At 57.1% G+C, this 16,844-nt stretch overlaps 2 protein-coding genes across 2 annotated transcripts in view; both read right to left on the reverse strand.

Annotated features, from left to right (window-relative positions):
• Positions 1 to 305: 305 nt before the first annotated feature.
• Positions 306 to 10,711, reverse strand: VOLCADRAFT_104505 (uncharacterized protein; the record flags this gene model as incomplete). The annotated part of the gene is made up of 18 exons (XM_002949919.1): positions 306 to 1,234; positions 1,293 to 1,400; positions 1,738 to 1,849; positions 2,241 to 2,404; positions 2,956 to 3,110; positions 3,586 to 3,682; positions 4,107 to 4,207; positions 4,473 to 4,581; positions 5,218 to 5,316; positions 5,757 to 5,831; positions 5,995 to 6,174; positions 6,502 to 6,725; positions 7,185 to 7,359; positions 7,818 to 7,898; positions 8,462 to 8,527; positions 8,766 to 8,870; positions 9,669 to 9,764; positions 10,484 to 10,711. The coding sequence occupies 18 exons, from the start codon at positions 10,709 to 10,711 to the stop codon at positions 1,070 to 1,072; spliced, it is 2,340 nt and encodes a 779-aa protein (XP_002949965.1). The 3' UTR covers positions 306 to 1,069.
• Positions 10,712 to 13,595: 2,884 nt separating this feature from the next.
• The window catches only part of VOLCADRAFT_90322 (uncharacterized protein), a gene marked incomplete at both ends in the record, with an annotated part of 18,945 nt that continues 15,696 nt past the window's right edge, over positions 13,596 to 16,844 (reverse strand). The window contains 4 exons of the mRNA XM_002949920.1: positions 13,596 to 13,895; positions 14,214 to 14,358; positions 14,681 to 14,836; positions 16,434 to 16,722. Coding sequence (XP_002949966.1) covers positions 13,596 to 13,895; positions 14,214 to 14,358; positions 14,681 to 14,836; positions 16,434 to 16,722 — 890 coding nt within the window. The remainder of the gene's footprint in view (positions 13,896 to 14,213; positions 14,359 to 14,680; positions 14,837 to 16,433; positions 16,723 to 16,844) is intronic.

Raw genomic sequence — 16,844 nt, forward strand, 5'->3', positions numbered from 1 at the left:
GAACTGACTCCTGCAGCTGTCTTACAAATATCTATCACTTGTGGCACACTGATGCGGCCTTCTGGAAGTTGTCGCTATGGCACGAAATCAAAGATAGCTGAGAAACGGCATGGAATCTGCACACAGGAAGGGATGCCATCCCGTTATCTGGCCTCGTTACCTAGCGTCGCTAGCTAATAATAATGAGTCTCTTAGTTTCCTGCTACTCAGCACCGCATATTTCTCCCTCATTTCCTTCCCGTGCGGCAACTTCATCCGACCAGGGCTGGAAGTTAGCACTGGGTAATAGTTAGCCGGGGGCCATACGACAACAGCATTTCCAGAGAAAAGGCTCAAGGCCAGGGACAGGCTGTCCATAGCTCACTGTTATTTACCCAGTACAACTTCTACAAACGTTCAAGAGCCCACAGGAAAGCCGTATCAGGTCCAGCGCGCACAACGACTACGGTCGTAGGAACTTCATGCAAACAATGACACCTCCCCCGCTAGTCTCATCATTACCTCAATGAACTTTTCCTTCAGCAAAAATCGGAACATCAGTCCGTTAACGACCATCCAGCTGGCCTTGTCCAAGCCCTGCCCTCGGCATCCTATCGCACATCCTACCGTATTGTCGCGCCCATTGCCCAGCCGGCTACATCCAGCATTAAGGACCCGATGCCCAACAGCTAGGCCGTCATGTATCTTCCCTTGGATACATGACCGCCTGCCTGTTGGCCATGTTCCCGACGAACAGAACCCCGCGTCCTCAGCACAGGACTGGCATTCGCAAGCTCCCATATCATCCCCACCGCGCGCTCGCCCCCGACCCCACACTCTTACCCACCTATTCCTCCTTTCCTACCAACCGCACTTCACGAACACATCACCCCGTCCACCGCTGCATCCCCATACCCCGTCCACCGCTGCAGGCTTGTGTTCCCCGCAGCGGTTTCAGCTGGCAACTAGAATGTCGGCGAGGTTGGTTAGCCATCGCCAGATTAGGAAACCCGAACACCTCGCAAATGTGGGCTTCCTTCGTTGGCTGAACTTATAGAAACGTCCCTAACCAAGGCCGGCCGCTCTCGCATCAGTCGTCGTCGTCAATCAGGATGACGTCGTCGTCGTCGTCAGCCGGCGCCGGCGCCGTCGAAGCTATTGCTGCCTCCACCTTGGCGCGCTTGGTCTCGGGCTCAACCGCCTCCTTCTCCTCCTCTCCATTGCCGCTCTCCAACGGCCGCTTCCGCCCGTGGCCCTGCAGCCGCCACCCACCCATCAGGACACATCGCCCCCACCACAAGCAAAGCCCCCACCTTACTGCTAGTGTATAGTTTCGGCGTGTGTGTGGAGCAGAACCGATAACCGATTGAGCGCGAGAATGAATGCGACGAAACCACGCAGACAGCAGTTTTTCTCAGCGACTGGAATGCAGAGGCTGAGGAGGGGCAGGAGAACAGCCCCTGTTACCATTCCCGGCATCCACAAACCATACCTGGCACAAGCACCTGGGAGACCGAAACAAAGGACACAGCTTCGGTTGGCTGCTGTCACGCATTTCCCCTACGACCCCTAGTAGATTTTCCCAAACTTAAAACTTCCCTGGGCTTCCCTGGGCAACCCAACCCAACCCAAATGCCGGCCGACGCGGCACTTGGGCAGCACAGCTTCACAACCCAGGGGCCCCCCGCCAATATCCATCCACCCACCCACCCACCCACCCACCCACCCATCCACCCACCCAACCACACGTCAACCCACCGGTGCAGCTGACTCAGGTACCCCCCCGGCAGCGGCGCTCCCGCCCAGCTGCTCCTCCTCCTCGTCATCAAGCACGAGGACGCCGTCCTCCTCCTTCACGTCCACATGCCGCCTGCGCCCAGGAGCGCAACCAGCCGGAAACGCCATCACCTGACAGTGATCCTCATCCCCCCCCGCCTTCAACAATACACAGTTACTCCCCCTCCCCCCCCCCAACACACACAGAGCATAAAATCCAGACAGGCCTAGACCGCCACGGCCACCTCAAGGAACTTCGCCTGCTGCAAAGAAATTTTAAATTCTGGAAATGTAAAACACAAAAACATGCGCAGAAAGGATGCGGCGTGTAGCGACGTGATGTACAACGGGCGCCAAGTGCACATATATCTTCAACGGGCCCCCTTCAAATGCGCGCGTATTTGCTTTTTCGAGGTATACGCGCCGATCCCGGCAAACAGCCCGGCATACACATGGAGCACGAGGTAAGGGAGGGGGGTACGGACCGTTTCGCGGACGGCGCCTCCTTGGCGTCCGCCTCTGCCGCCCCGGTCGCAGCACTAGCCGCAGTTACAGCCGCCTCCGCTTGCTGCTGTTGTGGCTGCTGGGCTGTCGGCACGTCGCCCTCCAGCAGGTAGCCTTCGGGCGCGTCTTCCTCCCGGAGGTCCGCCTGAACGCAGTCAGAGTGTGTATGCGTGTTTTAATGACTTGAGCCGCGATGAGAGAAATGCATCGTATGTGTGCATGCATGTGTGTATGTGTGTAAGCGTGAATGAGGGAAAGAGAGAAAGAGAGGCGGGGTGCGTTCCTAAGTGGTGCTGCTAAGGCAAAATGGGAGCAACGGAAACGCTAACGGACCTTAAATCGGTTGTGGAGGCCCGGCAGTGCGGGGGAACAGCTTGTGGACCCCTCCCAGGTACATCAGGTACACAATCGCCACCACCGTACCCCGACCCCAGCTGCCTAGCTACAGTCGCAACACACAACACGCAACTGGTGGAGGAGGATTGTTCCAACTAATTTTCAATTTTTTAAAAATTTCTGCCCTCGACTCGGGCTCCAAACCTCTACCCCTCCCGCCGCTGGCGCATTCTTTTTCAATCCGCCCTCTCACTCTCCCCGCGGCGTCTCCTGCTCCCCTCCCGTCAACCCAGCAACCCGCACCAACCACGCGGACAAAACCATACCGGTGCTGTCAAACAGAACCATACCGTGCCGTACCGTATGTACGACAATGACGTCCACGCCGAAGTGTTGCGATTGGTCCTGTACAGTCAGGATGGACCCGTGTCGCAAGCCGCCTCCGGGCAGCTCCGCCAGCGTCCTGGGCAGCAGCGCTGTGTAGGCCTCCACCTCGTCCTGTTCGAGACCCTCACCTTTGAGAGGGGTTGGGGGGAAAGACGAACCACGAACGAGTGAAGCTGCTGCCAAGGAAAGAGCAGGACTGACCAGTAGGCGGTTTTGAAGGAGGCGACCCTTGGGGGTTGGGGGGAGGCGTTTGTGAGATTAGGACAGACCTGGGCCGGACAGGTTCGGAGCCGGCAGATTAATTAAAGGCGTCAGGCAAGGAAAAGCCAAAGCGATCTTCCACGCCGCCAACATGCTAGTCCGATGTTAGGTTTAGATATCCACACTCCCTCACCACGTCTCCTGGCTAGCAAAGGGGAGTCGTGTCGGCGACGGCAACTTCTTCCGAGGTTCATTCACAACTCGGCATGGCTCAGTGGTATGATGGCTCCCGGCCCCTCCCGCCCCTCCTTACTAGCTGGGCGAGGACTGCTGCTTCTCACACACTTCGCATCTTCCCAAACACATCCACATCCACATCCACACACACGAGAGCGCACGTACCTTCCTCGTACAGGAAACCCCCAGACAAGAGGTTGGGTGTGTTGACCGCCAGTCGCTTCTTAATGACTCCGGACAGCAGCGAGGACAGCGTGGCGGTCTGGATGGCCCGCGGGGGAGGCCGGGGGAGGCAGCTTCAGTAACTGGCCGTAACAGAAGCAGCAATAGCCGGAGCAGTAGCAGCAGAGACAGGCAGGCAGTAGCAAGAGGCAGGAAACGTAAACAACCAGCCAACGAAACGGCAAAGCACAGCAACAATCGTTGGCCTCATCTGCACCACCATCACCACTATTCCCACCTTCACCATCGGCAGCAACAGCAACAGCAGCAGCATCAACCGAGTCCATGCAACATGTAGCAGCGAAATAGGGGAAAGGCGTCTGGCAGGGGTTGTGCATTGAAGCGTCGCCGAAGCTAAGCTATATCGCAAGGCAGACAGAGAACTATTGTTCGCAATTATCCTCCGCCCCGTAAGCTCTTGCCTCGGTGTTGAGACGCAGCGTGAGTTGCGCCTTGCCGCACACCATGCATCTCTTGCACGGCGGGTCGGGTTGCTGAACCACCAGCAGCCGCTTCCCCGTCGGGAACTCGTACAAGTAAGTGTTCCGTACGGCATCCAGGCAGCCTGCGGGCCGCGAGTGTGCGCGCACCTCAGTTCTGGGCGCAGTACTGGGGGCGGCACTCGGCACAGTGGATGGTACGACGGTACGGAAATGTACGATAGGCGGCAACCACAACGCCACCAGAAACACCCCTCACTTCCCTTCATCCCCCCATACACAGTCACAATCATTCAGGCCAAACCATCAAGCACAGGGCCGGCCAGCCAGCCAGCCAGCCAGCCAGCCAGCCGCCCGGGACCCCGACCCACCAGCCCCTCACTCACTCACCCGCCAGGACTTTTAGTGCCTCCGTGACTATGAGTCCGGAAATGATGGCGTTCGTTGTGGCGATGGCGTGAATGATGTTGCCAGCCATGCCCTTGGCGTCGAACAACGACTGGATGCAGCGGGAGCAGCACATGCATGGCGAACTGAGGTTGGGTTTAGCAGATCCGGGCATACACACGGCAAAAGACGTAGGGCACGACGGCAGGAGGGCCGCGATGCAAGACGACGGCATAGGCAACGCAGTCTAATGCAAACTCGCCTGGTGGAAACACCGGGGTGGGTGGGTGGGTGGGTGGGTTTCTCCTCTTTCGGGAGAGGACGAGGACGCGGACATGGGGATATCCTGGCACATGCTGCCCCACAAACCTCCCCCTCCTCCTCTTCCTCATCCTCCTCATCATCATCATCACCTCCCCCCTACGTACGCAACAACGCGCGAGCCCCCCAACACACCCTGCGACACCGGCCCAGAGCCGACGACTCACCCATTCCACACAGAACACGCAGGCCAGCTTACTGCCGACATACAGCCTTTACGCACTGTACTAATTCCCCCGAGTAGCCCAGACACGTGGAACAAGATGCACTGCGATGTGTGTGTGTTTTGTTTAGTGGTCTGACCCGCAATGCGTTTGTTTGCGGTGTGCGGTGACACAGCCGTCCCCGTCAGGACACGGGGGTCAATAATCACGCATCCATCCCCGCCGGCCGCTTTCCCCGCCAGACAGACAGCCAGCCAGCTCACCTGTTCGGGTATGCCGTAGCAGCTGCTCCTCAAGTTGGAGGCCGCCGTCACGAAGTCCACTGCGAGGTCGTCATCCTTGTCGAAGGAGGCAGAGCCCACCTAGGAAGGGAGTGATGGAAAGGGGGAGGGGGGTTAGCTGGGGGGAAAGGACGAGCCACGAGCGAGTGAAGCTGCTGGGAGCTGGGGGTCTGGGGGCCTAGGGGGCGAGAGGAGAAGAATATAATGCAGGGAAAAGTGCGCTAGACAGCGCAGGAGAGAGCGGAGGAGGTAGAGGAGATTCCGGGCCACAGGCTGAGGATAGGCAGGGGAGGGGGAGGGCACAGGAGAGGGCCACAGAAGGGTTTGCGGGGAATTGAGGAGCAATCTGGGTGTTCCGCTGCAGGGGGCCACTGTAGCTTCTCTCACCGCGGCCTCCCCCCCCCCCCCCCGCTGCAGACACATTACAGAAGCCTTTCATACCTAACTTCCTCCGCTTCCTACCCTCTTCCACTCAACCCCTTCACTCTCTCCTTCTCCCTCACACACACACCATCACCCACCTCATCTTTCCGCAGCTCGTGGTACATCCCGATGGCCAGCAGCAGTACGGCGGCGTTCTGGGCCGAAGTCCACTTCTGTGATGGAGGCATGCAAGTGGTGTGAAAAGAGGCAGCGGGTGCTCAGAGGAGGGAGGAGAAGGAAAGGACGGCTGAGGGTGGTGTGATGTAGTTATTAGTGGTGATGGTGTGGTCGCGTGGCCCAATGGCCCCCCAATGGCTTGCAGGAGGCCCACCCCACCTGGCTGGCGTTGTTCAGACCCAGCGCCCGCGATGCGCTGATGGCCTGGCGCCCCGGCCCCTCCGATTGCGCCCTCCCGACGGCGGCATCCAGCGCGCCGCGTACGGCCGCTCTGTCCGCCTCGGGGAGCAGCTGGCTAAGCCGGAGCGGTCTGGGTGGGGGTCGCTTCTCCCAAAGCTCCTGTGGCGACATGTGTGCGCGACAAGACGTAAGGAAGGACGGACGCGGATGTCGATAGTAGAGACAGGTTTGCTCCCTTACCCGGTTAGCTACCTTAACGGCTCCTATGGGTAAGCCATACCGTAGGATGGTTGCCAACTGTATATGATTATTGTGACCCATGGGTCGTGGCAGGGCAGGCAGGCCCAAGGCTCCGACAAATGATATCACCCAATCTTTTAATAACTACGCAACACCCAAATCGACTCTGTCCTCCCCCCGGCCCCCGCCTCCCTCCCCCGCCCCCGGCCGCCAACCACACTCCTCCAAGCGCACCCAAGGGCCCACCTTGACGCCGCACAGCTGCTCGATGTCGGTGTCGTACACCCGCCGGAACACGCGCTCCGCATACTCCAGGGAGCCTTCTCCTTCGCGGCGGAGGAAGAACGACGGGTCCTCCGCCGGCTGAGCGGCTGCTGCCGCCGCCGCCGCCCCATCCGGCGCCGCCTCCCTCGCCGTCGCCGCCTCCGTCGGGTGCTGTCCGGCTTCCCTTTGAGCCTGGTCGTCCAAATCTGTACGACAGAAACATGGGCGCATGTATGTGCATGTGTGTGGTGGAACAATGCGTGCCAACAACGAACCACAACGGGGGCGAAAACATGACCTCCTCCCCTCCTCCGCCCCCTCCTCTTTCCCTGGTGTGCAGGTCTACGTCCATGTCTCCGTCCACCACGTTGTCAGTCCCCATAAAAGCCCCGCAGGGGTGCCTCCTCCCGAGCTGCCTCCCTTCATGCCCCTAGCCCGACACATAACCACCACCACCAAGAAAGAGTCACACTCACCTCGGAAGCAGCACACACACACATATATACACATACACATATATATGTACAAAATATGTACACGTATACAACAACTCGACGCATAACTCCAGCTCTGTATATATAACAAGTATTGGCGTAAGCGGAGTCTCCTGTCCTAGCCAACAGCCCACACGCACACGCGCACGCAGTCCCCCCCCCAGCGGTCACCGGAAACAGCCTCAGGTCGACCGAACAGGCGGTTGAAGAGCAGGTCCTTGGCCCACACGATGGTGTGTATGGGTCGGTCGGGTGTGTTCCTCAGAGTGCAGATGGGGTAGCTCTTGGGGGTGGGCTTGGGCTGGCACTCGAAGCACTCGGTGCGGCCCTTGAGATGGACAGTCACCTGGCGGGTGGTGTGTGGGGTGGTGTGGGTGGTGTGCGTTAGTGATCTGAGACACGGACAGGTACTTGGAACTTGGGGAATTGGGAGGAGATGGCACATGAGTAGTAGTTTTCCATTCGGCAGGTAGTCTCCAGGAACGTGGCGGAATTCTCAAATCTTCGTTTTTAAGATCTGAGCTGCGATGGGGGAATTGGCGAGGATGGCACATGAGTGCGTGTGAATGTGTGTGTGAATGTGTGTGAGAGAGAGAGGGAGAGAGAAAGAAGGAAGAGAGAAAGGAAGAGAGGGAGAGAGAGATATGGACGATGGGATTAACGAGGTGTCGCGGACCGGGGCGCGGTCGGGGGTACGGATAGCGTGGTTGATTTCGGTGGGGTGGCGGTCGGGAAGGTTGGGATTTCTCACATACACACATACATACACACGCACACACACCTGCACATGTGCTCACCCCTCACCTGGCCCAGGTAGCCCGCAGTTCCCGACTCCACGAGGGGGCGCTCCGCAGCAAGGCACAGCCGGTTCACGTGGCGACGTGCCTGTGGCCGTGCGTGTATGTGTATGTGTACTTTATATATGTATGTATGTGGGCGGGTGACATACGCAAGTCGGTGATGGATAGGGGGTGGGAAAGATGTAATGGGCGGAGAAAGGAACTGGAATGACGTGATGTTGCAAATGACGACGCAAAGGGCTACCAGGGGCTTCCGAGTCCAATGAAGGGTACCGCAGGGAGATACGGTAATGCCTGGGTTAATGAAGGCCACACACACACACACCCGGCACACACACACACATACACACACACACACATACACACACATACACACACACATACACACACACACATACACACACACACATGCGGCGCAGCGCAGCGAGGAAACCGTAATGCACCTCCCCACATCCTCTTGCCAGCCTGTCTCCCTCTCCGTCGTAAACCCACCCGCTCCCACTGCTTCCCGGACACCTCCCTGGGACACCCACTTCCACACCATCCAGCCAACTCATCCAGCGGTTCATTTTAGTAATTCCAACAGATATGACCCCCCCAGCCACCCCCTCTTGTAACCACCCTCTTGTCGCCGCCGGCCCGCCTCACCTCCAGATTATCAAGACCGTTGAGCACCAGATCGAAGCTTCGGAAGAAGTCCACATCGAAGCGGCCCTCTTTCACATTCGAGTGGTGGGCAGTGATGCAGGCTGCAGGACAGAAACCCTGAAGCAGAAGCCGTCGCAGCAGCAGCAGCAGCAGTATTAGCAGCAATAACGGCAGCAGCAGCAGCAGGGGGGGTCGCTTCCATTCAACTGTACATATGTGCGTATGTAGACATTGACACATTTATTGACACAATATTGACACGATATTGAACAGAGGGGGTGCCGTTGCACCCACCATCACCCACCTTGACCACCTGCGCTGCGGTGTTGGCTTTGCTCTGACCCACATGGTGCTTGCGGAACAGGAACTGGCGGTTCAGGTTGGAGGTCTCTATGGTGTCAAGATCAATCTGAGAAATGGAGGGGGCCATTAATGGAGGGAGGGGGGGCAATAAGGAGGCGGGGCGGGGGGAAAACCGGCATATTCAGAAGTGGTTCGACATGGCGCGAAGAGGGAGTGGAGTAGGATGGGAGAGTAGGAAATTTGCGAGTTTCCAATTATGGGGGAGGGATGTGGTATGTATGTCGTGGGAGGAGGCGCAGGGGCTGCAAATGGAAGGGGGGAGGGCGCGTCTGGTCAGCGGGAGATCCGTCCAGCCTGGTCGTGCCCAGCCAGAGCTACGACCATAACCATGGTTGCTGGTCAATTGAGCCAGCTCGGCAAGAGTGCTTCCCAAAACGTGCATGGTGGATCCTGCATTGCTTCGGAAGGACTTGGCTTTGGTCAGGTTGCCGCCTCGAAGTTGGTTGCTTGGGGCGAAAAAGGGTTAGGGGTAAGCGCTACGGATCCAAAAATGTTTTCTGAACCTCCCAAAGACAGACCGGACAGGGCCACGGGCCGTATGAGACATGTGTCTTTAGTGAAAGGTCTTGCGAGCATGAACGACAACCACATGTTGGAGGATTGTATCTTTTGGGCACTCCTTGTGTCATAGGGGAAAGGCGCATCTTGGGAAACTTTTAAGAGCACCCACGACCCAAGGGCCGCCCATGCGACATCCCAGTAGCTTGAGCGGGCGGTCTGGTAGGACCACAGACGTCCTGCGTTTACCATTGCTAGATTGTCGCATGGATTACGATTCGCTTAACGAGGCCCTTGGTTAGGAGCTGACACTGTCGCACATTTGAAAAGACGTCTACGTGCTCACCACTTCAATATTCCTGAATCCTGTGCAAACCAAGGTCTTCAATAGCTCGCAACCAATACCGCCAGCGCCCACGCACAGGACCTTGGCAGACTTGACCTACAGTATTTGGCGCGAACGGCAGTCGGAATTCTACAGAATCCTCCACAGCTGAGACAAATCCATACATCGCATAATCATCCGAAATGAAGAGTACCTTTTCATGTAGCTCCCTCGAGCGCAGCACGGTGGGCCATTTCGTGGAGCCCAGCACCTCGCATGCCATTTGCGTCCAACGTTTCCGTTTTTTATGTTCAATTGATATAAAATCAGGATAATCAATCTGTGGTGCTGGTGCTAACGGTTTGGCAGGGGCGGTATCTTTGTCGAGACTGCACAACGGATGCCAACGAAATCCCTACAGTACAGCGGAAATCTTACATCTAGCCGAAAAAGCCGCTGTTGTGATCCATCCCTCTGTGTCATTGCCTGTCAGGCTCTGTACGGCGTGGGGTAACTGCATAATCCAACAATTTCCAACCGTCAGCTGCCGTGCCCATAATCACATCCCCCCGCCCCCCATCCCCCGGGCCCCATAGCCACATCCGAACCGTAAAGAGCCCCAAGAGCTACCGAAAACTTCACAAAGGCGCTAATTGGCAGAGATCCTCACAGCAAACTAATAAAAGCCATATTCGGAACCATGATCCACTACGGAACGATTTGAGGTTAGTTGGATTAGGCGGGGGGGGAAAAGGCATTTCGACATCTTTTCAGGGCATGCGGGGGGTTATCATATCGGCATACCGCTGCACGCAAGGGTGCGTTCCACCACGCACCACCACCACTACCAGCACCACCATCGACCCCCCCTTCAGGTTGCTGGCTTCTGGCCAAGTGTCCCTCTCAGCTTCCACCACGTTTGCTGGCGGCACGAGGCCAGGACACCTAGGAGACAGTGATGGGTCAGACGGCGCGCGAGGGCCGCCACAAGCCCGGAAGCTGCGGCGGCAGCGACAGCAGCACCGCTGAGTGGTGCTCTTGATGGATTTTACTGCTGCGGCCATGACAGTTATTTCCTCGGCACCTGTAGTAGCTGGTACACAGTACGGCTCTACAAATACGCGCGAAGCGCGATCACCAGCATCTCGAGAGGCCTTTTCAGCGGCCAGCTACTACAGCACCTAATCCTTCCTTGGTGTGGCATCCAGCTGCTTCATAACGAGCCGGCTGTTCCATTCCTTTGGTGTTGTTTAAGCTGGTTAAGATTGCCGCTGGCCTGAATCTGTAATAACGGACGCAATCGACCAATTGCAGCTTGCAAGCTATCCTCCGAAACCAAAACTATTGAAGCCTCGGCTATCGGCCAGCACTGCTCACATAAGGATGAAATGCAACACCGGTAGAATCATTCTACCGGTATGATACTCGCTGCTGAGTTAATCCTATTCATTTGATAACCCTAAGCGATTTTGGCTCGGCAAAAAAAGTATCAAAAGCCACATCATGTTACATGTGAAGAACAATCCACAATAAAAAATTACCTTGGAACGCTTGAAGATTAGCCTGTTAATTTACTTACTAATATACCAGGATTTTGTGATGCTGTGTAGTACCACGTACGGCAGCTACTGCTGCTATTTTACTGACGGCGAAAATTGTCCAGCCGGCTTCGTCTCAATCACTTCACCTTAACCATCACCTGCACACAGCTTCTGAATTTTTTCGCTGTACTCCATCCCGGAGTAAAATATATCATGCAGGAAGAAAAAGCTCATCGGCGTCCTACCAGTTTCAGGCCGACTCAAAGCCATCCACCATAGCAAGCCGGATTTCGTAGTACAAACTCGACACAACGATTAACTAACCAAACCACCTCCGTATGCACGACGCGTCCCCTCCTTCCGCGCCGCTTCCTCCAAGCCAAACCCATGTCCCACCGCGCAAGTCCCCTTACACCCCTAAACACTCCGTACTTGCCTGAGCTTGAAGTACGGAACTTTACTTGCTGCTGCCCGCCCCTTTTATTCCTGGCATGTGCATGAGTGCATGCACTGCCAGGGTCGGGTAGCTACCTACAGCTCACCATGCCGCCTTCTCTGGCGCCGTGTCCCAACATACTACTCACCACAATATAAACTTTTCATCGTAACAAAGGATGAAATCGAACAATAACTATTATATTATCACCCACAACCCCTACAGACATTGCCGCGGTAGCCGCCACCGTCACCACCGTCGGGAGTCGTACACAACCAAATCCGACAAAACTGGCGATTGCCAGGCAGCTCTCCACCGTCCCCTCGGGCCGCTGCTACTTCAACTTCGGTACATTTTATTTTTCACCGGGCAATTATCTTATAGACGGAAAGATAAAAGATGCACATGCAGATATTTAGGAGCAGGTCTGTTGACGTAATGACGTCGTAACGACATGCAGTGCACATGGCAGCCTGGTCCTTGTACGGTATAACACGATGTACGACATACATACGAGTATAATTCACAAGTTATGTCCCCCCATCCTCAACCGTCCAAAGGCCCATTTACACACATGTGCACAAAAGAGCGCATGAGCCACGAAGTACACGCGCACATACGCACGTACATACATACACATACACATACACATACACATACACATACACATACACATACACATACACATACACATACACATACACATACACATACACATACACATACACATACACATACACATACACATACACATACACATACACATACACATACACATACACATACACATACACATACACATACACATACACATACACATACACATACACATACACATACACATACACATACACATACACATACACATACACATACACATACACATACACATACACATACACATACACATACACATACACATACACATACACATACACATACACATACACATACACATACACATACACATACACATACACGTACACGTACACACACACGTATACCTATGCACGTACGGAAACATGCACATGTATATGCATATGCATATGTATGTAATATCTATATTCTCCGATGGTACCGATGCGTTGCAACCTGAATTTAGTTAGTCGAGCATCCGGAGCAGAACAGAGCATGCAAAGGAGTAATAAACCGCCAATGACATCACAGTAACAACAGCAACAACAACAGCAGCAGCAGCAATAACAACAACAGCAACAACGCACATACCGATGCCCCCCCGGTTTCGGGATCGAGACCGGTCATGGTCAGAAATTCTTCCAATGGTGGAAGGAAAAAGTGCCCCTAGTCGATGGACGGTGGCGACCTGGGATAAAGTTAACCTGCGAGCTGACCAGGAATGGAGCTGAGCTGCCGTCGATCTGGCAGATTCCGTTGGATGCCGGTGGTGGGTGCGGAACCTGAGCGATCCACTGAGAAGTTGGCTAGGGTGACTGGATGAGGGTGCCCCGAAATACTGGGGCAGGCAGGGTTCGCCGGGTAGTGGCCACGGGTGAGGATATGAACCCCTTGTCCCACACAGCAACACAACAAGAACAGCCACGGTAGATGCGAAGTCCGAATCCGCCGTCAAATACACCCTCCCACCCACCCACCCACCCAAGCCCAGCCCAACACAACACAACCAACACAACCAACACAATGTAAATGCTCAATGAGCCCAATGCACTAAAATCGCAGCAGTAGCAGTAGAAACCGCGGCAACACGAGCAACAACAGCGGCCAATAAAGTGGTTTATGGAGGACCCCCAGGCACAGCAACCAGGTACCCCAACCAGCCACCCGTTACTACCAACCAACCAACCAACCAACCAACCAACGATCCAGCAGTACAAACAACCCAACCCATGTGCCCTCCAAGGGGCATATGCCCACGTCCCTAATCCCTCCCCCCAACCGGATTCTCAATGGCGGACTATACGTCATTGGTACGGGCCGTACCGGGATAGAGAGCTAAAGGACTGACGGACTTGCCTCTATATAACGGCTGCACCCCCTCCCCTCCTCCCCCCTCTCCTCCCCTGCCGCCACCTCCACCTCAGGATCCTGTCGCTGAGTCAGCGCCACATCGGTCTTAACTGAGTCGCCGGGGACGGGGGCGGGGAAGGGGGCGGGGAAGGGGGCGGGGGCCTGCCCTGCTGGCGAGGAGGTCCGCATGCTTGTTTGGGGGAATGTGGGATCCGACAGCTCGATGTAGTTGGTGGCGGTCACGGTCATGGGAGGCATGGGGCTGCTCAGAGAGGGTCCCGCCGCCTGAGGGCAGGGGGAAGAGAGGGAATCGGCGTGAGGTGAGGCTGGGTGGACGGGGGAGTGCCTGGCTTAATACGTCGGGGCTACGATTCCTTACGAATGATGGTGCGGAAGAATCTGCGGGGTCTGTATCGATCTTTTAGATATTATATAAGAGTGGATAGCGGCTTTTGGTGCATCGCGACCTGCATAACACCCTAATTTCATCATCATCATCATCATCAGCAGCAGCAGCAGCAGCAGCAGCAGCAGCAGCAGCAGCAGCCCGAGCTCTCAACGTTACTCCCCCTGTGTCCCCTCTCCACAGCCGCACAGCCCCACCTTGAGCACTACCCGGTACAGAGGTCCCCTTCCGGGCGCCACTCGCTCGCCCTTGGCGGTGTGAAGCCGGGGACCAGGTCGCCGCTCCCGGGTGGCGGCAGTGCTCACCGACACCAGCTGGTGGCTGCCCGCGACGCCCTTAAACCTGCGGTGGTGAGGTGACACGAATACATGAGAATACATGAGAATACATGAGAACACATGAGAATACATGAGAATACATGAGAATACATGAATGCATGAATGCATGAGTAAATGAAATGAATGAAAAAATGAATTAAATGAAAAAATGGGCAAATCCCAAAGGGAAACTTTACTTTCCTTTACTTCGATTTCATTAGTAGCCGGGTTTATTAGGCTGCTCTAACCTCCACTATCCTTACGGAACCATCCCCCCACGTTTCCCTCCTCAATCCCCCCGACCAACTTCCCCGTCTCCCCCCCCCACCACACACACACACACACACCTGAACATCCCTATATCCTCCACGTGCAGCTCCGCGGCCCATAACCAGCGGAAGGCGCCTGTACGGCAGCGAATACACAGCTCCGGCAGGGTGGGCAGGGTTTGCGACACTGAGTCGGTCAACACGGCGGTTGACAGGCGGCGGAGGCGACCCCTCCTGCGCGTGAATAGGGTGGGGGTTGGGGTTGGGGTGGGGTGGGGGGACGATTGTGTGGGGTCGCGCGGGCCGGCGAAGAGAGGAAAGACAGGGCTGCTCGGTAAAGGGAGGTAGGAAAGGAGGAAATGCCGCGCAACGGAGCCCAATGGCGGGAAGAGACGACAGATGCAGCCAGGCAGAGAGAGGAGCTGATGGTTCCTAGTCCCCTAAGGCCCCTACTTCGCACAGGCACATAACCCTCAGTAAACCCACTGAAGACGTCGGACTGCGGCCTGCCATTGTGATGGAACTACAACCGTACAACGGTGAACGGCTAACAAGCGCCACACTCACTCACCTTAATGGTGGCGATCGTTGCTGTGCGGCGGCGGCGGCGCCACCGCCATCGCCACCGCCATCACCACCGCCACCGCCACCGCCACCGCCACCGCCACCGCCACCGCCACCGCCACCGCCACCGCCACCGCCACCGCCACCGCCACCGCCACCGCCGCTGCCACCGCCACCGCCACCGCCACCGCCACCGCCACCGCCACCGCCACCGCCACCGCCACCGCCACCGCCACCGCCACCGCCACCGCCACCGCCACCGCCGCTGCCACCGCCACCGCCGCTGCCACCGCCGCCGCCGCCGTTCTGATGCAGCCCGGTGACGTGCGGCGCGCTAATAAGCGGAGACCTTCCGGCTGGCTGTCGCGGTACCTGGTATTGCTCTAGGTGCTGCTGCTGCGGCGGCGGCTGCTGTTGCCGTGGCTGACTATTTACGGCACTTTGACTTTGGCTTGGTTGGGAGTACTGATGGTTTTGTAGATGATTATGGTAGCTGTAACGTTGGTGGTTTTGATGGTGGTGGTTATCAAAGTGATGGTCATGGTGGTTATGGTGGTAGTTTGGGAGCTGGAAAAACGCCTGTTGCTGACAACGGCTGTTCGATCGCCGCTCGCTGCTGCTTCGTCGCTCCGAGACCATTATCGTCGTCGCCGCCGCCGCCGTCAGTTGCGGGTTGGCTCTGTTCCCGCAGGCCAGCATGGCCGCGGCCACCACCATGCCCCGCATAGACGCCGGTACACTCGCAGGGTTGATGCCGTACGACGCCAGCTCCACAATCCCCACCACATGCTCCTCCACTATGCTATCGTCAGTGGTGGTGGCGGCGGCGCTACCAAACTGCAATCTGCTACCGCCAACGGGAGCCACCGCCACCGGCGCTGCAGCAGTTGGCTGCGCTAGTACGGCAACCGCGCCCTGCAGTTGCGGTTGCGACCCCGCACGCAATAGGACCTGGCGGTGGCTACCTTTCGCAACGGAAGAGGAAGAGGCGCCGCCGCCGCCGCCATTGCCGCCGCCGCCATTGCCGTCGCCGCCATTGCCGTCGCCGCCATTGTTGCCGCCGCAATTGCTGCCGCCGCCATTGCCGTCGTCGCCATTGCCGCCGCCGCCATTGCCGTCGCCACAATTGCCGCCGTCGCCATTGCCGCCGCCGCCATTGCCGCCACCTTCAATAACGCCATTCTGCAGGCTTCGGAAGGACAGCGGCCCTGGCAGCATTTTTCGACGACTGGGCCCCTGGGAAACCTGTCGTCGGCTGCGACCGCACCTGCCGGTGTCCTCACCCACCGCTGCCGCCGCCGCATCGGGGGTTGCGGACCCGGCGGTGTTAATGCCCGCCAGCCCCGCGTCTGTACCGTCCCCGCCACCAGCATGTATGGCAGGTACAGCAGTACTTGAGTTGAGGGCCCGCGACCACGGCGCCAGTAAGAGGCGGCGGCGGCCAGAGTCCGTGTGCGCCAGGACACCACGACTGCCCGCCGCCGCCGCCGCCGCCGCCTGCTGATCCATACACACGACAATCTCGCCATCGCCGCCGTCGTCGCACTCGGTGGTGCCTGCGGCATTGGACAGAAAGTTCCTGTTGCAGGACCCCAACTGGTTTGCACGCGCGCGCGCGCGTGTGTGTGTGTATGTTTTTTGTGTGTGACACCCCGGCACGTACAGTGAGGTGATATTT

This window comes from Volvox carteri, assembly GCF_000143455.1.
Source record: "Volvox carteri f. nagariensis unplaced genomic scaffold VOLCAscaffold_16, whole genome shotgun sequence".
Classification (NCBI taxonomy): Eukaryota; Viridiplantae; Chlorophyta; class Chlorophyceae; order Chlamydomonadales; family Volvocaceae; genus Volvox; species Volvox carteri.